General features: G+C 40.3%; 2 protein-coding genes across 3 annotated transcripts; both read right to left on the reverse strand.

The window, feature by feature from the left end:
• Positions 1-1,275: 1,275 nt before the first annotated feature.
• Positions 1,276-3,975, reverse strand: LOC109872063 (DNA replication complex GINS protein SLD5). Its single transcript, XM_020463162.2, has 8 exons — positions 3,715-3,975; positions 3,503-3,589; positions 3,278-3,391; positions 3,072-3,169; positions 2,831-2,919; positions 2,593-2,683; positions 2,160-2,264; positions 1,276-1,795 (listed from the first exon to the last, which is right to left on the reverse strand). The coding sequence occupies exons 1-7, from the start codon at positions 3,805-3,807 to the stop codon at positions 2,168-2,170; spliced, it is 669 nt and encodes a 222-aa protein (XP_020318751.1). The 5' UTR covers positions 3,808-3,975; the 3' UTR covers positions 1,276-1,795; positions 2,160-2,167.
• Positions 3,976-4,266: 291 nt separating this feature from the next.
• LOC109879680 (AT-rich interactive domain-containing protein 5A-like) lies at positions 4,267-14,756 on the reverse strand. 2 transcript variants are annotated; one of them, XM_020471846.2, is made up of 7 exons: positions 14,616-14,756; positions 10,648-10,730; positions 7,440-7,605; positions 7,175-7,227; positions 6,225-6,322; positions 5,986-6,139; positions 4,267-5,843 (listed from the first exon to the last, which is right to left on the reverse strand). In XM_020471846.2, exons 1-7 carry the CDS (start codon positions 14,617-14,619, stop codon positions 4,626-4,628), a joined length of 1,776 nt encoding a protein of 591 aa, XP_020327435.1. In that variant the 5' UTR covers positions 14,620-14,756; the 3' UTR covers positions 4,267-4,625. The 2 variants fall into 2 exon arrangements, with proteins under 2 accessions (XP_020327435.1, XP_020327443.1); XM_020471854.2 differs by lacking the exon at positions 14,616-14,756 and adding an exon at positions 10,882-11,050.
• Positions 14,757-20,968: the final 6,212 nt, after the last annotated feature.

Consider the following 20,968-nt stretch of genomic DNA (forward strand, 5'->3'; position numbering starts at 1 on the left):
TGTCTGTGAGTATAACAGAACTCATATGGCAGGCAAAAACCTGAGAAAAAAATCCAACCAGGAAGTGGGAAATCTGAGGTTGGTCATTTTTCAACTCATTCCCTATTGAAGATACAGTGGGATATTGGTCATGTTGCACTTCCTAAGGCTTTCACTAGATGTCAACAGTCTTTAGAACCTTGTTTGAGGCATCTACTGTAAAGGAGGGGCTCATAAGGGCTCTTTGAGTCAGTAGTCTGGCAGAGTGCCACAAGCTCGTGACGCTCGTTCACATGAGAGTTAGCTCGCATTCCATTGCATTTCTGAAGACAAAGGAATTCTCCGGTTGGAACATTATTGAAGATTTATGTTAAAAACATCCTAAAGATTGATTCTATACATCCTTTGACATGTTTCTACGGACTGTAACGGAACTTTTTGACATTTCATCTGCTCCTAGTGAACGCGCTTCGTGAGTTTGGATTTAAACACAAACGCACCAACAAAAGTAGCTATTTGGACATAAATGGACATTATCGAACAAAACAAACATTTATTGTGGAACTGGGATTCCTGAGAGTGCATTCTGATGAAGATCATCAAAGGTAAGTGAATATTTATGTAAATTCTGACTTCTGTTGACTGCACAATATGGCGGATATCTTTTTGGCTTGTTTGGTCTCTGAGCGCCGTACTCAGATTATTGCATGGTTTGCTTTTTTCGTAAAGCTTTTTTGAAATCTGACACAGCGGTTGCATTAAGGAGAAGTGTATCTAAAGTCCATGCATAACACTTGTATTTTCATCAACATATATTATGAGTATTCCTGTAAATTGATGTGGCTCTCTGCAAAATGGAACTACTGAACACAACACGCCAATGTATACAGAGATCTTTTTAAATAAATATGAACTTTACCGAACAAAACATATATGTATTGTGTAACATGAAGTCCTATGAGTGTCATCTGATGAAGATCAAAGGTTAGTGATACATTTTCTCTATTTCTGATTTTCGTGACTCCTCTCTTTGGCTGAAAAGAAATGGCTGTGTTTTTCTGTAACTTGGCTCTGACCTAACATAATCGTTTGTGGTGCCGTAAAGCCTATTTGAAATTGGACACTGGTGGGATTAAAAAGTGTATCTTTAAAATGGTGTGAAATACTTGTATGATTGAGGAATTTTAATTATGGGATTTCTGTGGTTTTGAATTTGGCGCCCTGCACTTTCACTGGCTGTTGTCATATCGATCCCATTAGCAGGATCTCAGCCCTAAGAAGTTTTTAATACCAGTCTTTAAACATAAATCTACACATTTATTTCCTTTGGTATCAACAATTGATATGGTTTACAAACCCAGAATTTAAATCATATATGGTCAAGGCAGCAACAGCATGCAAAATACAAATGTATGCTAGGCAATGACATGCATGTATCCCTCAACCTTATTCCATACATGTAGACACCATGAAGTGCCATTCATGTATTCCTGTGTCATCCTCACACCAAAGGTATCTCTCACTTGTAGCCTTAGTGATCCAATGATCATCATTACAATTATAAGCAGGCTTCATGTGAAAGAGATATGTCCTCAGGTGCACAACATTTCAACAAGTCAGTAATATATTTGCAGACATTCTAGTTAATGCCCCGCCCTTGGCGAGTTGGTAGTCCACAAATAATGTCCATAACTCCTTCCTCAATGTACTGCAAACAGTGTAGTTAATGTTCAATGAAGGGAGTCAGTGTTCCTCCGGTCATCCACCATCACAGTTGGAGACTAATAACCCCATCTGAACCAAGGACAGGAGGCTCCTAAAACATAGCCCAAATAGAGTAGGTATATTATTACAGAGACCGATCTGTGCAAACGTGTTAACATAATATACGGCCTAAGTGACGATTTTCTTGCAGTTCACTGGCAAATTGCCCTCATTGTTTAACAGGTAATATGCTGTTCAAGCAAACGTTCTAAGATAGAATTTCCAGCTTAGTTAGTTCCCAAGAGACCATGTTGATGGAAAAAAAATAAAAATGATGACAGTACAAAACAGTCGTATGAAAGATTTGGATTTGAATCATGCACACTTGAACATATATTCAAAAACATAGTATGGATTAGTGTGTGTGTCATGGATAAAGACATGAGGGAAATCAGTGTGGCCTATAAATTGAGTACCTTGACAGTTAAATTAGCTGTACTGCTCCACTTGAAACCAGGGGTGCTATAGAGCGATACCGCATCAGATGCTGAGAATCCACATCAAGATCCACAACATACTCTCTGAAAGAAAATATTGGACCAGAAAATTCAATGGAGTTCTTAGCAAACGACCGGGCATTTCAATCAATAAGAATACACTGTCCGTGGAGTAAGCTTGTACAATATTCTTGAGGATAGTAACAGTCAATAAAAAACATGTTATATACAGACACATGCTGCCACCTTCTGGATCTACAGAATACTGCAAAATAACTTCCAATGTGCTCCTCTTCACAACAGGAATCAAAACTTCTATTCTTAACACATTATCATCAAAGTGAGATAGGTAGTAAGCCTATTCCAAGCTGTAGCACCAATCAATCAGTCCAATGATCATGTGATACTGTACCTCTGGTCATCTGTCTCAGGTTCCACCAATATGTTTTCCTGTCTCTCCCTCACACGTAGGAACACAAAGGAGTCCAGACAAGGCTCTGGTACTGGGAACATTTCATTTGACATTGAAGTTAATAACATGACAAGAGAATGCAATGCTTCCATCCATGAACATTATGTCACTGATTAGTTTTTACAAGCAGTCATTTGAATATTGGAATAGCTCATCTAAACATTGTGCTAGGACTCACCTGCTTTCAGCATATCCACTGTCTGTAGATTGGGGGGCATGTGTTTCAGAGCTACAGCCTTCAGATAGGTCTCTGTGTTGGCCAGATATCTAAATGGAAGAGAGGGAACACATCACTAATGTTGCAAACATATTATTATTATAATAATAGAAGTAAATATGACATCAAAAGCAACTCAATGACCTTCCTCCAGGGATGGTCATTGTAACTGCAAGCCACAACACGTCACTATAACACTCACTCTTTGGCGAAAGCAAACTCCTCTGGAGACAGGAACGAAGGATCTCCCTCCACTCGAGACTTCTCTTTCTCCAACACATGTGGGAAAAACTTCTCAATCTACACAGGCAACAGAGGACCAGAGAGAAAGGTGTCAGTCTGAGCACTGATTTATAGTCCCTCTCACTAGAAGATGATCATATCATGCTGGGTTGTTGTTGGCATTACCTTTTGGAGGCGAGAGCGGAGGTAGCTGCTGAGGACAAAGCGGATCCTGTCAATCTCCATGCGGTGGACACTTGCCTTCACATCACCCCTCCTAACCCGCTGCAGGTTGGCCTCCTGTCAATGGAGACAACACAACATAGAAGTCCTGTTATTACTGGTACCTCACTGCTTACCGAGACAGCTGCTGCACCCCTCAGTTATTTGAGGAACCCCACCACCATTTACCATGTGAGTCAGTTGCTCCATCACACACTCTCCCATCTCTGACTTGTTCTCCAGAAGCTCAGGAGAGAATCTCTCATTCAGCCAGGCCTGGGGGACAGAGGAATACACAAAGTCCACTTTACATAGGAGCAGGATCCGTGCAATGCAAAACGTATCGGTCTGGCTACAGTATTTTAGTAAACATGGCTAATTAACTAGCTAGCTAACGTTACCTCTTCCAATTTCCCAATCAGCTCCGCTGGAGTCAACACATCTTCTTGGCCATCATCTCCTCCGCTGGCATCATCAGACAACGTATCCGACATCCTATACTTGCTTAGCCTACACAAAATGTGGTACTCTATTAAACTAGCTACGCAGAATGTTATATCATTATATACATTATATCTAGACAACACTGTAAATGACGTCGACAGCTCATTAACCTCCTCCGAAACGAGTCACACACTTCCGGTTAAAGTTCGCGCCAACCGAAAGCAGTGCGTGATGACGTCTATAGAGGTTCAAACATGCGCAAAAAATGCGCAGTCAGAGACGGTAAACAAATCCCTCCGTAATCTCTGACCTAGTGTTTGGTTTACAAAATAATGTTTTATTATTATTATTTGCAAAAAGGCATGTGTTTATTAGCATTAATGAAATACAGTGGTCTACTTTCCATGGATTAAGTGCTGCACATCCCCTCAACTAATTAAAATAAATGTCGAAAATTACAAATGACCATGGTTATTTACTTACCAAAGAATGCAGACTTGGATCAGACAGGAATTATTTTAGATTTTATTCAGAATAAACAATTACATCTGTGTTGTTTCATATTATTTCCATGCAAAATTATTTTATCATACAATAAAAAAACGTGCATAGCAGTAAACCAGAGGGCTATTGTTATAAATACAGAAAGATGAGTCCTTTGTATTAGTGCAAATCTATCAGTTGCCACAGTGGGGAGCCCATCTCGGGATAATAATCACAACACAACGTTTCTCTGTTGATCACTCACATAGAATGCAGCTGTGTTCGAGTCAAGTTTTGAAAATGTCTAGAACGAAGCAGGTACTGTCATTATCTCCATTTGACTTGTCACATTGTCTATAAGCTCTGCGAGAGGTAGGCTGGGCTATCACAGCCTAGTTTGAGGATAATGCACGCCAGTGATGCTGTATCCAGTATGGGGATTCAACATAGGAATGGAATAGGGATAGGAGTAGAGAGCAGGCTCATAAGGGGAAGCATTGGTGTGTCCCGTTGGGGCATGACGGTACATAGGGTTGATCTGGGACGGAGGCAGTCTGTTGGTGGATAGAAAGAATGGGTGTACAGGTGGCTTCTGTCCAGAGTCTCCCCTTGTCCTGTCATAGGCTGGGACGAGGTAGGACACTGGTATGCTGACATTAGAGTGGAATACAGGTTGTTGCGTTGGAAGTGGCTTGGGCAACATTGTCGTGGACTTCTCCTTTTTCTCTGTCTGATAATGTCGAGGGACCGTATGTAGTTTCTTAGTATAGATCAGATCATTATCATGTAACATGGGCCTATTTGGGTTCTGATGGAATGTGTAACCTGGTCGAAAGGGTATAGGCCGCAAAGGCTCCATAGATTTGGGATAAACTTTAGTGAAACTGGAGGTGGATGGAACCAAGCAAGACCTAACAGTATACGTGCAGGACGTTGGTGGAGATATTTGGTGAGCTGGACGTCTGTTACTCCCATTACAGACAGGGCTCCATACAGAGTTTTTACTCTGACCTTTGATAGAAACTGTGTCACCCAGTAGTGGGCTGACCTGAGGGAAATCTCTTTGTCCTCCAGGGAAGCCAACATATTTCTTGACATCAGGGCTGCAGCTCTGAGGCTTGTGGACCCCACTGCAGGCAGATATTGGGTTGAGAGGTTCTTCTGGTTTTGGAACTGGGGGCCTCTCTTCAGTTAGTGCTGGACAGTCCTCAGAGGAGATGGAGTAGGGGGATGGGCTACGGGAAGAGGAGGACGACGGAGGGAGAGGAGAGCCCTCCGAGGTAGTGCGTGTCCGGCTAGAACGGACCAGCCCTGGGGACTGGGAGCAGTGGATCACAGAGGGCCTGCCCTTACAGTCCTCCTGTCTGGGGCTCTGACAGTCCTGGGACTGACTCAGGCTGGCCTGGGCCATACGCTTCTTCTTCTCCAGAGGGGAGATGATGTCTGAAGCAGAAGACTGGACCAGCCCTGGCTGGGATAGGGAGTGCGCTGAGGAAGAGAGGTCGTCACTGACGGTAGTCTCATTGTTTGGTGGAGGACGGTCTGGGTGGAGCCTTTCAGCTGGAGTGGTCCATGGAGACGATGGAGTAGAGTGTAGCTGGCCCTGAAATAATACAACATGGAGAGTTCACTTCCAGTCGTACAGTTTGGGGTACAGTAACTGTATGACAATCATAGGCTGGAGTAATAGAAAACAGCCAGTGACTTTTATGACAATAGTCACAAACAGGTGAAAAGTGAAGTACCTCAGAGTCCGTCTCCTTTTCCAGCTGGGGCCTCTTCCTCTTGCCCTCAGACTTGCTTCCCTCAGGGCACCTCTTGTACTGTTTGCGTGGTTTGCTTGGAGGCAGAGGTTTGTCCTCCTCTCCCCTCAACTGTCTCTCAAAGGGTAAAACAAGCCTGTATTGAAGACAAAAGAAATTACACAATGAAAACAAGCAGAGATGGAGTGAGTTGAAGACAGATTATCTGGAGCAGTGTTCACCTCTCATAGTGTCTGCGGGTACAGGTAGCAGCGCTGGTGCTGCCTGGGCTGCCCCCCAGCTCATCATACACATTCTTCCACAGCCGTCGTGCTGTCACCTGTTGGAAAACACACCATAGTGAGCAAACACACCCCTCTAAATCCCTCATCCAGAACCATTATGCATTCATTTGAGGTAAAGTATACGACTGTCTAATCTGTCTTTTTATATGAAGAATATATGGAGGGGGCCTCCCGAGTGGCGCAGCGGTCTAAGGCACTGCATTGCTAGAGGCGTCACCACAACCCGGGTCGGCAGGGATGTACTTGTCCCATCATGCTCTAGCGACTCCTTGTGGCGGGCCGGGCGCATGCATGCTGACTTCAGTTGTCAGTTGTACGGTGTTTCCTCCGACACATTGGTGCGGCTGGCTTCCGGGTTAAGCGAGCAGTGTATCAAGAAGCAATGTGGCTTGGAAGGGTTGTGTTTGAGGACGCACGGTGGGACAAGACTAACTACCAATTGGATATCACATAATTGGGGAGAAAATGGGGAAATAAGTACCACAAAAAAAAGAATAGATTATATGGAGGGAGATGATTGGCCCATTATAAAATAGAGAACAATGTCTTACTATAGGCTAAGCTCCTGTGAACTGAATTGGCATTTCATAGAAACCCTTCCTCTCTCAGCGCATTGAGCGTGTACACATGCCACAGAGTGGAAACTTCATTCAGCAGTCAGTGTGGACTCTGCTCTTAATGTGGTGGGTATGGTCATGTTTACATCCTGTCAACTAAAGATAATGTTCCACACAAGAAGCTAAGCTGTCTTTCGCAACATAAAAAATGTGAGTAGCTGCCACTGCCATCTCTGTGTGATCAACAACCAGGTCAAGTGTAAAAAATATACAACTGTACAATATGGGTGTACTCACAGAGTCGTAACTGTACTATATGGGTGTACTCACAGAGTCGTAACTGCCAAGCTTCTCAACAGTTTTGTAGATTTTCCACAGGTTAACTGTGAGGAGAAACCATATGCATTTGAACATTGGGGACATTGCACAGTTCTATAATTACTATTATATTGTATCATTACCTATGAATTGTCTTAACACATGCATTTACAAACTACCCCAAAGATCGAGGTGATCTGGGGAGCAGGGAAAACGTATCTATGTAATAGAGATTGAGTAATAAAGCTACGGCTAAATCCTTTGAACATGGACTCACTCTGCTTAAAGCCCAGGTGTGGTATCCTCTCTATGGGTGTGCCTCTGTCCTTCATGAAACAGTGCAAATTGGCTATGAAGGACCTCTCCTCTGTCTCCATTGGGCTAGACCTGGGAGGCTCCTCACATTCACTGGCTGAGTCAGAAATCTCCATCGCTGCAGAATTCTACGGTAAAGACCATCAAATTATATGGATGCTTACTATTACTGAACATATAAGTCTTCAAAACAGAACTGCAAGAAGAAAATAAACCAATCATACATTAGGAAACTTTTTTTTTTTTATGATCTCAATGTCTTTTCTTGGGCAGCTAGAATTTCAAGTGAAACATTCAGAACATGACAGAGTTGGCTTCACCACTTTCAATAAGTAACCATACATCCTGTATAAAGGGAAACCAACAGACATATGGGGTTTTCGGTCTAGACCTGATTATCAGCCTGGTGACAAGGATGTCTAGTTGAATAATAAATATGAAGATAGAGCTCTTTATACAGTATGAAAAGGTCTCTTCCCCACCAAAGCCTTTATTCACAAGCCCTTCGTTATACATTTATTTTCCACTGACATGAAAGTGAACGTCATGAATGTCATTTAGAATTTACAAAAGACTGAGTAGCCTAGCAAGTAGTTCACATGATTAGAATATGTTCCATGAGAATGCAAAAAGAGTGAGGTTAAAATGAAATTGCAATTATCTGTTTGAAATGATCAGTAGAGCTCTTGGTCCAGTAGTTTTCAGAGGCATATTTCAGGATTTGATTATTATGTTGAACTTGGAGCTTACTCTGTAAGAACGTTGTTTAAGCAAACACAAATGAGTAGAAAAGGGAAAAGTCACAAAATGCGGTGAATACCAAATGAGAAATGAAACAGTAGAGGCATGCAGAAATTAAGCCCTGAACAGATTACTGTCCTTACATTCAATGCATTCATTTGGATGAGAAGTCTATGATACTTCAAACTGGTCAAACTGATACAAAATGACCAAAGTATAGGATTCACAAAACTGCAGACACCGTGTCATCATAATTTGTACTATAAATATTTGAAAAGTAAAACTATTATTTTTGGCAAAATTCACAAAGGGACAATGTCTGATTATATCAGTTTTGTGCACAAGCATACTGGTTGAATTTGCACAGAGCTATGGACTGATAGTGTAGAAGTTGGATATTTTTTATTACAATTTATATTACAATATGTAAAGTGAAAAATGAAACACTGTATGTCAATACAATATCCCAATCCAAATGACTGAATACAGAGACTATTTTGTTTCTGTGGCGTATGCTGAGCTGTAGGCAACTGTCAAGCAGAGTTTCATATTGAATCAGGTTCCTCTCTGTGGTTACTGGTTCCGAGAAGCAGGACCCAGTGGTGAGTAATAGTGAAGATGTGGGCCCCTGTTTGGGATAGCCCTGACTGACTCACAGCTCTATACAGCTGTCCCATAGACACGGTTCCCAGCTATAACACCCTATCTTTTATCAATGGGCCTCCTCCAGCACCATGCAATGTTCTCTCGCTTTCGTCTTCTTCCTGCCTTGACTGGCCAGCTGCTACTCTCTCGCCAGCTCTCTCTCTCTCTTGCTATGGATACATTTCCATGACTTACGTTGAGTAGTAGGTTATTTTCAAAGCCATTTTAGGACAAGTGCTTTACAAATTTGTAGAATAATCGTTCCACACACAGCCATCTTCACATCTAATCAAGGAGATGAAAGATACAATGCAAAGTTCTTATGAACAAAGAAAAAGCATGTATGACTGGAATATGGATTAGTCATAGAGGGCAACATGTTTCCAGAAAAGCAGAAATAGTATTTTTCTGAAAACTTAATCCATGTGTTGCATGACTACTGAACAATGTGATGAAACCATTTTTTTACAGTAAGCAGTCCATATTAGAAGATAAGCCTACTGCTTTATTTGTATACTATACTGAATAAACGTATTCATGGCTGGACCACAAAACAGAGAGATGTCAGTCAGCTCTACGCGACATAGGTTTCATACAGGAAACGACTGCAGTCCGAGTCATAAAGCCCAACATACAATATTCATCATAGTTAACCACACAAAAATAAGGCATGAATATCGTTGTGAAAGACTGTCAGTAAACAGCATCTAAATTTCCACCACATTCACATTTTGGAAAAGGGCATAGGAAATGTTGTCGTCAATGTGTCGATAAGACTCTCACTATGATTGTTGGTGGCGTGCCGGGTTGATGCTATCGACAGGCCACTTGTCACCACAGAAACCACTGGGCTTTCATCTCACAGCAATGTCTTGGAAATTTGATGCATCTCTGCACTAACTTTTATTTTCTCATCTTCAATTACCAGAACTGTGTCTAGTGGAACTCCTGTTTCTGTTTGTGTAGATAGTGCAAATAGAGAGAAATGTATATTCTTTCACGCTCTATGAGACATCGCCTACTTACTATAACATTAAATAATCACTTTGCTGATTACTGATCTGAGAAATAAGATAAAACGATCAGATGTGATATTGCATGGCGTCACTTCCCAATGGGTACAAACGTCAATTCAACATCTATTCCACGTTGGTTCGATGTAATTTCATTAAAATGACCTGGAAACAATGTTTATTCAACCAGTGTGTGACCAGGGGGTTAGTAATATTATTTCATATGATGAGGATTTTTTGAGAAGTGTATGCAACAATGAACATGTGCAAAGGGTAAACATAGAAATACACTCTTCAATAACAACAACTTCAATTAAATGTGTTATTTGTATAATGTAACTCATTCCCTTTTCCATATAGTTCTGTTATCATATTGTATGCCCACACATGAATTCAGACATATCAGAGACATGTAAAGAATGTGACTTAAGGTTACATGTGGTTTTGTTCTTTTACAACTTACTGTATGTAATGAAGAAACACACAATTCTTCTACGAAAATGAATCCCTTTATAAGAGCCTAATACTTGACATGCTAATTTGACGTTTGAAGAAATAGAGAACTGAAAGCAGGGGGAAATGAAACACACAACACAAGAAATGAAGAATGTAAACATACTGGAAGTGAATGTGTTCTTGCAGACGCACATCAAAATTGAACTCTCTCTTTCCAATGTGGATGTACATTCTAAATTCATGCAGAAAAAGAGAGCCAAGTGTCTCAAGCTGCCTGGAGACAATATGAGTCATAAATGACCTGTCCTATCTTACCTGGTTCAGTGTCCCCTCCACACCTCTGCCCTCCTCCATGACTGGTCTCTGACTGGTGTCTCGCCCCCCTTCAGGATCAAATACTGCCACAAGGCACAGAGAAAAGACAGTGACAACTAGGACAGAGCACACACCCTCCACTCCATATGGGCAATTTGTTTACCATAAGCAAAGAATGGTGTATGTCCCATGCATCTTCAGTTTAACCCAGAACAAGATGCAATGAAACCCTACCTATGTGAAAAGCTGATGCCTTGGTTCACCTATGATTGCATTTCCAGTCCTGTGCTAGCAGCAAGAACAAGTATATGTGTGATCTATCACTGAATATTCTGTAAGCTAACACGCACTCCAGTAACAACGAAAGAAAACGCAGTTTTAATATAAAGCCACATGGTTACAACACCACTTCCTGCTTATGAGTCTAACCGCAGTTATGTGGTACCCTGCCTGATATGAAAGCATTACAACATGTGAATGAAAATGCAAAATGTAATGTAAAAGGCAGTTTTATTTTCAGTATTTAATTTACATTTGACTTTCAGTTGTCATGGCTGTACATGGATCCATTCACCCCCTCACACACACACACACACACACACATCATTTTCAGGCATAACATGTTAAGTGCCTGAGAATAGCCTTAGTACTGATACAAATTTAAAAGACTTAAAGGCTGAAGTTGAAAGTGAATGGATCCATGTACAGCCATGACAACTGAAAGTCAAATGTAATTGTCATTGAACACCCACATTCTAACCTTTTAACATTCTATTCTTCCTCAAGGAGAGGAGCAGTCTCTTCAATAGCCCACCGAACATAATTGATATCACTTGTCTGCAAACCCAATATAAAATGTTCTTTCGAAATCAGCTTGAATCATGCTTTCCATAGAACTTTGAGACCTTGGACTATAAGGTTATATCTGAATTTGTCAAAATTTAGTTGACATAGCCTTGTTCTTTTCCATGTTCTCTACCTATAAAGTACTCTAAATACCCAAATTCATGTTGTTATTTAAAAAATATTACAAGACAAAAATTGCTGACACCATTCAAACCAATGAGGGTTCAGAACTTTAAAGCCAATTATCTCAGAATAATCTTTTTGCAGATAGAAATGTATATTCCCAAGCTCTCGACTTCCCTATTTCATTTGTTCAAATATGTACATTCGTCAATGTACAAAGGACATTTTTGGAAGGAAAAGGGATGTCATTGTGGCAGAGTAAATTGTTATTGTGTACACAGTAAATTGAAGTACTTAGTATATCTCATGCACATTCATCTACAGTTTATACTAACCTGCTTAAAGCTAGAATCCTTCATTGAAACAATAACAGTGGTCACTCCATCTACGTTTTGGTAAAAAGCTGTGGGATGGCCTTGGAGAAATATAGCCACTCAAATTCATAAGCAGAGCTATGGATGCAAGGACTGACATCCATGATATCAACCTTAGTTTTAATCATGTTTTGAGGCTATACAGTGTGAGTTTATATTTACATTGTTTACAAATATTGGGGCATAACTTGAATTTTGGATTCTGATGTGGTGCAAAGGTTGAACTAAGATCATGAGCAATTTAGAAGTTTATACTCTTCAAGAATCAATGGGTATATATCATTAATGTATATGTCCAAAAATGGTGTAGCAACTAAGGATTCCAGCTTTAAGTCATGATACATTGCAATTGACCAGTGTTCCAGTTTTATCAGCCCATCAGTTATTGAATTACTTACTCTCTCCAAGCCAGTAATTAGGAATGCTCCTTATATTTCTATATTGGCTTGAAATATGTATGTCAAGTGTTTCTGCTTAGTGACAAATTAAAGTACAAGTCAAAAGTTTGGACACACCTAATCATTCAAGGGCTTGTCTTTATTTTTTACTATTTTCTACATTGTAGAATAATAGTGAAGACATCAAAACTCTGAAAAAAACACATGGGAAAAAAAGTGTTAAACAAATCAAAAAATATTTTATTTTTGAGATTCTTCAAAGTAGCCACCCTTTGCCTTGATGACAGCTTTACACACTCTTGGCATTCTCTCAAATAGCTTCACCTGGAATGCTTTTCCAACCGTCTTGAAGGAGTTCCCACATATGCAGAGCACTTGTTGGCTGCTGTTCCTTCACTCTGCGGTCCAACTCATCCCAAACCATCTCAATTGGGTTGAGGTCGGGTGATTGTGGAGGCCAGGTCATCTGATGCAGCACCCCATCACTCTCCTTCTTAGTCAAATAGTCCTTACACAGCCTGGAGGTGTGTTGAGATATTGTCCTGGTGAGAAAAAAAATTATAGCCCCACTAAGCTCAAACCAGATGGGATGGCATATTGCTGCAGAATGCTGTGGTAGCCATGCTGGTTAAGTGTGCCTTGAATTCTAAATAAATCACTGACAGTGTCACCAGAAAAGCACCACCACACCTCCTCCTCCATGCTTCACGGTGGGAACCACACATGCGGAGATCATCCGCCCACCTACTCTGCATCTCAAAATGACACGACGGTTGGGACCAAAAATCTCAAATGTGGTCTAATGTCCATTGCTCGTGTTTCTTGCCCCAAGCAAGTCTCTTCTTATTGGTGTCCTTTAGTAGTGGTTTCTTTGCAGCAATTGGACCCTGAAGGCCTGATTCACGCAGTCTCCTCTGAACAGTTGATGTTGAGATGTGTCTGTTACTTGAACTCTGTGAAGCATTTATTTGGGCTGCAATCTGAGGTGCAGTTAACTCTAATGAACTTATCCTCTGCAGCAGAGGTAACTTTGGGTCTTCCTTCCTGTGGTGGTCCTCATGAGAGACAAATTTCATCATAGCGCTTAATGGTTTTTGTGACTGCACTTGAAGAAACATTCAAAGTTCTTGAAATGACTGACCTTCATGTAAGTAATGATGGACTGTGATTTCTCTTTGCTTATTTGAGCTGTTCTTGCCATAAATGGACTTGGTCTTTACCAAATAGGGCTATCAAACGCATTAAGGAGGAAAGAAATTCCACAAATTAACAAGGCCCACCTGTTAATTGAAATGCATTCCAGGTGACTACCTCATGAAGCTGGTTGATGGTATGCCAAGAGTGTGCAATGGGTGGCTACTTTGAAGAATCTCAAATATAAAATATATTTTGATTTGTTTAACGCTTTTTTGGTTACTACATGATTCCATGTGTTATTTCGTAGTTTAGATTTTTTTTTTTTTAACTAGGCAAGTCAGTTAAGAACAAATTCTTATTTACAATTGACGGTCAACACCGACCAAACCCGGACAACGCTGGGCCAATTGTGCGCTGCCCTATGGGACTCCCAATCACGGCCAATTGTGATACAGCCTGGATTCGAACCAGGATGTCTGTAGTGTCGCCTCAAGCGCTGAGATGCAGTGTTTTAGACCGCTGCGCCACTCGGGAACAAAGACGGCCTACCAAAGAGGTCTTCACTATTATTCTACACCGTAGAAAATAGTACAAATAAAGAAAAACCCTTGAATGAGTAGGTGTCCAAACTTTTGACTGGTACTGTAAATATTAGTTTTATAACATTTATTTAAAATACAAATAACATTTAGAATCGTACCCTTTGCATAGAAAACGATGTCATGTTTATATGTATATGTATGTTTTTATGCCTCTATTAAAAACGTTCTGTCAGTTAACTTGCATCATGCATGAATTACAATAGCCTACCCAATGTCAGTGCCATTTCACAACTTCCCATCACAGTTTATTTCGTATAATGAAAACATAAATGTGTGATCGAGGTTACAAAAAACAGTAGACTGTTGTCTTAACTGCAAACGTTGAAATAAATGATTAAACAGTGGCACAATTTGCAGCCTACGTCACCATTATAACTAAGTGTGTGCTTTTGACAAGACATGTTGATTCCTCTCCAGCTAAAATAATAAAAGCTGATGGTGCTTAACATGATTAGTAAACTTCCAAAATGTTCAGAAAAACAACTTACCCATTTGCAAAATAATCCCTTGACTCGCGACTTGAAGAAGGTTTACTTTGTTTCAGCACCACTTTACTGAAGAAGCTTCTCTAATTTAGCACACCTCGAAATAAGACGTTGTCAATGGATTATTATTGGTTGATCATGTCTACAATACAGCAAGTGAGTCTGGGAGTTGAAGTTTTTGAATGTGAGAATTGCAGCTCTCTGAACACCCAGTAGTAGTCTCAAGGCACATTGAATCAGTTTTAATAATTGTTTACTTTCATGTAGCCTTTCTCAAATTTATGACCTGAGGCAATTTGTAATGAGTTCACAAGACTAGGCTACAAAGATGTAAAAACGAATGATACATTTTATCTTTATATAAGTGCACACGTTGAACTAATAGCAATAGAAACATCTTGTCTGGATAGTCATCACAATATGATTATCTGACATTCTGATCTTTTCAACAAAACCACACATTTGCATTTCATCCATGGGAATAATTTAGCCAATCATAATCTATACATAAACTTTGAATTAGGAAAATAAGGATGCATTTAACAAAAACCTATCAAATCAAATGCAACTGTCAATATTGGTGCAGCAAACTATTTTATCCAGCTTTGCTTGAGAAGTTTCAAAAGTCAGTGAAATTCTTCCACTTGTTGCAGATAGAGTATGACATTTAGATATATGTTTAACCTTTAAATGTCAAAATAACAAAACTATCAGTTGGCTGGCCGGATCTCACAGGGATTTTTTTTTTAAAGACAAAACACCCGTTTCACTGCTGTTTGAAATAAGGATTGGTGAAATAGAATTACATTTGATATACTAATGACTTGGGCAGGTGTTGAGCAATTTCACAGAACTTACAGCTTGTCACATGCATTGGTTAAAAACGTCATCACTATATTACTGTTCTTCTTGGTTCGTGCAATTGTGATATTGATATGAGTTGATAAAATATTTAATTTGACTCAGATTGTGATCACAACTTGAATTCACAATTTACTTGTATTAAGCTGATGAAAACATGCACTTTTAGCTCGATGTAAAAGTGGTTGTTAGATCAGGAATATATACTGAACAAAAATATAAATGCAACAATCTTACTGAGTTACAGTTCATATAAGGAAATCAGTCAATTGAAATAAATTAATTAGGCCCTAGTCTATGGATTTCACATGACTGGGAATAGATATACACATTTGTTGGTCAGATGCCTTTAAAAAAAGGTAGGGGTGTGGATCAGAAAAGCAGTCAGTATCTGGTGTGACCAACATTTGCCTCATGCAGGGCGACACATCTCCTTCGCATAGAGTTGATCAGGCTTTTGATTGTGGCCTGTGGTATGTTGTCCCACTCCTCTTCAATGGCTGTACGAAGTTGGTTGATATTGGCAGGAACTGGAACATAAACGTCAATCCAGAGTATCCCAAACATGTTCAATTGGTGACATGTCTGGTGAGTATGCAAGTCATAACATTACTGGGACATTTTCAGCTTCCAGGAATTGTATACAGATCTTTTCGACATGAAACATTTGCTGAAACATGAGGTGATGGCGGCAGATGAATGACCTAATGGGTCTCAGGATCTCGTCACGGTATCTCTGTACATTCAAATTGCCATCGATAAAATGCAATTGTGTTCATTGTCGATACCATAACCCCACCACCACCATGGGGCACTCTGTTCTCAACGTTGACATCAGCAAACCCCTAGCCCAAACCACGCCATACACGTGGACTGCGGTTGTGAGGCCGGTTGGACGTACTGCCAAATTCTCTAAAACGACGTTGGGAGGCATATTGTAAAGAAATGAACATAAAATTATCTGGCAACAGCTCTGGTGGACATTCCTGCAGTCCACATGCCAAGTGCATGCTCCCTCAAAACTTGAGACATCTGTGGCATTGTGTTGTGACAAAACTGCACATTTTAGTGGCCTTTTATTGTCCCCAGCACAATGTGCACCTGTGTTATGTACATGCTGTTTAATCAGCTTCTTGATATGCCCCACCTGTCAGGTGGATGGATTACCTTGGCAAAAGTGAAATGTTCACTAACAGGGATGTAAACAAATTTGTGCACAACATTTTAAATAAATAAACTTATTGTTCACATGGAAAATGTCTGGGAACTTTAATTTCAGCTCATGAAAGACAGGACCAACACTTTACATGTTGCGTTTATATTTTTGTTCAGTATACAATTGGACCTCGCAGGAGGGTTCTGTTCACACTGAGTCATAGTGAATCTTTACAGAATGCAAAATTATTCTACAAACCACCAGATTAACTGTTTCTTTACGAAAAATATACAAACATTGTATTTGTCAATCTATCCCTGAAATTGGAAATTTATGGAATTGTAATTCAAATAGGTATACGTAAATATCAAAGATCTATAATTCATGACACCTATAAGTTAATACCAAGATAAACTGAGCATTGAGAATAGATGAGAAATGCGATGTAAAGAAAACCCCCTGATATTCATCTCAGTCTTCCAGTGACAGAGGGGGTTGTGATGAGGTCAGCAGACTGTAAACTGAACCAGTTCAAAAGAAATGTTGTCATTCCAATCAGAACAGGTTTGACTCACAATCCTGGGAACGTATCATCTAATGGCCTTCTAGTCACAGTTTGCATACTACCATTAGAAAACCACTATAGGCCTACATCTTTTCTATTTCTTTGTCATTTTTTGTGACTTTGGGTTTCTTGTAAGTTTCAACCATTTTCAGTAACACAATTAAATTACTTTTTAAAAAGGGGACTATGGAAGGCTTTTAGGCATGTTTTTTTAGTTGAGGGAAAATTAAGTGAGATCTTATCTTACAGGATGGGGAAATGTTAAATCTTGCTGTTCTTGTGAAACTGAAACAGAGGTAATAACAATAAAAATCCCCAGCCGTTACCTTTATGCTCTCATTCCAGGAAACTGCTTATAGAACACATCACAGCTGAGGTTCATGTACAGCGCATTCGGAAAGTATTCAGACCCCTTCACTTTTTCCACTTTGTTACGTTAGCGTTCATCTAAAATGGATTTTTTTTTTTAAAGCAAACAGGTTTTTAGACCAATTTGTAAATATTTTTTAGATTTTTTAAATACCCTATTTACATAAGTATTCAGACCCTTTGCTATGAGACTCGAAATTGAGCTCAGGTGCATCCTGTTTGATCATCCTTGAGCGGTTTCTACAACTTGATTGGAGTCCACCTGTGGTAAATTCAATTGATTGGAGATGATTTGGAAAGGCACCCACCTGTCTATACAAGGTCACATGGCAGAACAAAATCCACAAGTTCGAAGAAATTTTCCGTAGATCTCCAAGACGGGATTGGGTCGAGGCACGGATCTGGAGAAGGGTACCAAAAAATGTCTGCAGCATTGAAGGTCCCCAAGAACACAGTGGCCTCGATTATTCTTAAATAGAAGAAGTTTGGAACCACCAAGACTCTTCCTAGAGCTGGACACCCAGCTAAACTGAGCAATCGGGGGTGAAGGGCCTTGGTCAGGGAGGTCATCAAGAACTCGATGGTCACTCTGACTGAGGTCCAGAGTTCCTTTGTGGAGATGAGAGAACCTCCCAGATGGACAACAATCTCTGTAGAACTCCACCAATTAGGCCTTTACGGTAGAGTGGTCAGACAGAAGTCACTCCTTGGTAAAAGACATGACATCCCGCTTAGAGTTTGCCAAAAGGCACTTAAAGGACTGACCATGCACAACAAGATTCTCTGATCTGATGAAACCAAGATTCAACTCTTTGGCCTGAATGCCAAGCATCACATCTGGAGGAAACCTGGCAGCATCCCTACAGTGAAGCATGGTTGTGGCAACATTATGCTGTGGGGATGTTTTTCAGCGGCAGGGACTGGGAGACTAGTCAGGATTGAAGGAAAGATGAACAGAGCAAAGTACAGAGATCCTTGATGAAAACCTGCTCCAGAGTGCTCACAACCTCAGACTGAGGCGAATGTTCAACTTCCAATAGCAAAACAACCCTAAGCACACAGCCAAGACAACGAAGGAGTGGCTTCGGGACAAGTCTCTGAATGGCTTCGGGACAAGTCTCTGAATGGCCAGCCGGAGCCTGGATTTGAACCCAATCGAACATCTCAGAAGAGACCTGACAATAGATGTGCAGCGACACTCCCCATCCAACCTGAGAGAGCTTGAGAGGATCTGCAGAGAAGAATGGGAGAAAGTCCCCAAAGCTTGTAGCGTCATACCCAATAAGATTCAAGGCTGTAATTGCTGCCAAAGGTGCTTCAACAAAGTACAGATTAAAGGGTCTGAATACTTAGCTAAATCTGTTTTTTTCCCAAAAATGTCTGAAAAGTTATTTGATTTGTCATTATGGGGTATTGTGTGTAGATTGAGGGGGGACAATTTGATCAATTTTAGAATAAGTCTAACGTAACAGTGTGGAAAAAGTGAAGGGGGCTGAATACTCTCCAAATGCACTGTACGAGACAAAGGGGTACTCCTAACTGTGCCATCAATATCAAACAGTTACTGCTCTTTGAAAGTCTCCAAAGCTTTCACTCCAAACAGATTTCAGAATAATCAATATGCCACCTTACACAATTCTGTTCCTATTCTATCAGCTAGCTCATACCGCCCTCGTATGTTTAAATCGACTTACTGCTTCCACAACAACCAACATTTACAAAAGATGCTATAAGACAGGAACACATTTTACTTTAACTCTTTTAATTATGACGAACATATTTGCATTACAATATACTCTTGAAAAACAAAAACATGAATACATCACACCTTGAAATGACCATGACCGGTTTTAAATCATTCTTTAATTCCTTTATCATTAATTAAAAAATTTCTTAAACTTTTTCTTTATAAATTAAAAAGCAGTGACGTTGCATAGCCTAATGGTTATGGAGTTTCAACACAGATTAAAAATGAGAGAAAGCACTTTCCAGAGGACGATATCATCCTGTTCCCCTCCTTTGGCACTGTCACAAGATAACAGCATCTGATCAAGGCTCTTCTGCTAGGTTAAGCCAATCACAGACCTGTATTTTGATGGAAGCTGGACCTGGCTGTGAAAGACTGGTTAAGCAGAGACTAGTTGTACACAGGACCAGGGTTGCAAAATTCTGGGAACTTTCAATGAATTCCCAGGTTTTCCAGAAATCCTGTTTGGAAGATTCCAGATTTCCTGTTTATGCCCTTCCTGATTCCAGGATTCCCCCAACCACGATTTCAGGAAAACCAGGGAATTTATTGAAAGTTCCCAGAATTCTGCAACCCTACCCAGGATACATATGAAAACGGCAACAGCACAAGAGAGGAAATATGACTTCTGCTTTGTTTTGTGTAACTGGTCCCTGAAATAGTCCATTATACAAATTCTCCAGGGGCTGAAGAGAGCAGGGAGGATATGGGGATGAGTCTTTAGCATAACCATCATATACAGTTGAAGTCAGAAGTTTACATACACCTTAGCCAAATACATTTAAACTCAGTTTTTTTTTTTTTTACAATTCCTGACATTTAATCGTAGTTAGAATTCCCTATCTTAGGTCAGTTAGGATCACCACTTTATTTTAAGGTTGTGAAATGTCAGAATAATAGTAGAGAATTATTTCTTTCATCACATTCCCAGGGGGTCAGATATTCAATATTTGGTAGCATTGCCATTAAATTGTTTAACTTGGGTCAAATGTTTTTGGTAGCCTTCCACACGCTTCCCACAATAAGTTGGGTGAACTTTGGCCCATTCCTCCTGACAGAGCTGGTGTAACTGAGTCAGGTTTGTTGGCTTCCTTGCTCGCACACACTTTTTCCAGTTCTGCCCACAAATTTTCTATAGGATCGAGATCAGGGCTTTCTGATGGCCACTCCAATACCTTGACTTTCTTGTCCTTAAGCCATTTTGCAATAAACTTTGGAAGTATGCTTGGGGTCATTGTCCCCATTTGCGACCAAGCTTTAACTTCCTGACTGATGTCTTGAGATGTTGCTTTAATATATCCACATAATTTTTCTTTCTCATGATGCCATCTATTTTGTGAAGTGTACCAGTCCCTCCTGCAGCAAAGCAACCCCACAACATGATGCTGCCACCCCCGTGCTTCACAGTTGGGATGGTGTTCTTCGATGGTCATTATGGCCAAACTGTTCTATTTATGTTTCATCAGACCAGATGACAAAAAGTACAATATTTGTCCCCATGTGCAGTTGCAAACCGTAGTCTGGCTTTTTTTATGGCGGTTTTGGAGCAGTGGCTTCTTCCTTGCTGAGCGGCCTTTCAGGTTATGTCGATATAGGACTCATTTGACTGTGGATATAGATACGTTTGTACCCGTTTCTTCCAGCATCTTCACAAGGTC

The sequence above is a fragment of the Oncorhynchus kisutch genome, linkage group LG3 (assembly GCF_002021735.2).
Source record: "Oncorhynchus kisutch isolate 150728-3 linkage group LG3, Okis_V2, whole genome shotgun sequence".
Taxonomy (NCBI): domain Eukaryota; kingdom Metazoa; phylum Chordata; class Actinopteri; order Salmoniformes; family Salmonidae; genus Oncorhynchus; species Oncorhynchus kisutch.

Excerpts from the sequence above, each read along its gene's own strand:
- LOC109872063 (XM_020463162.2), bottom strand. The coding sequence starts at position 3,807 with ATGTCGGATACGTTGTCTGATGATGCCAGCGGAGGAGATGATGGCCAA. Across the intron at positions 3,170-3,277 it reads TCCGCTCTCGCCTCCAAAAG|ATTGAGAAGTTTTTCCCACA; the intron begins GTAATGCCAACA and ends TTGCCTGTGTAG. Across the intron at positions 2,920-3,071 it reads GAGTTTGCTTTCGCCAAAGA|ATATCTGGCCAACACAGAGA; the intron begins GTGAGTGTTATA and ends TCTTCCATTTAG.
- LOC109879680 (XM_020471846.2), bottom strand. Across the intron at positions 7,606-10,647 it reads TGGAGGGGACACTGAACCAG|AATTCTGCAGCGATGGAGAT; the intron begins GTAAGATAGGAC and ends TCTTTACCGTAG. Across the intron at positions 6,140-6,224 it reads ACCCGCAGACACTATGAGAG|GCTTGTTTTACCCTTTGAGA; the intron begins GTGAACACTGCT and ends TCTTCAATACAG.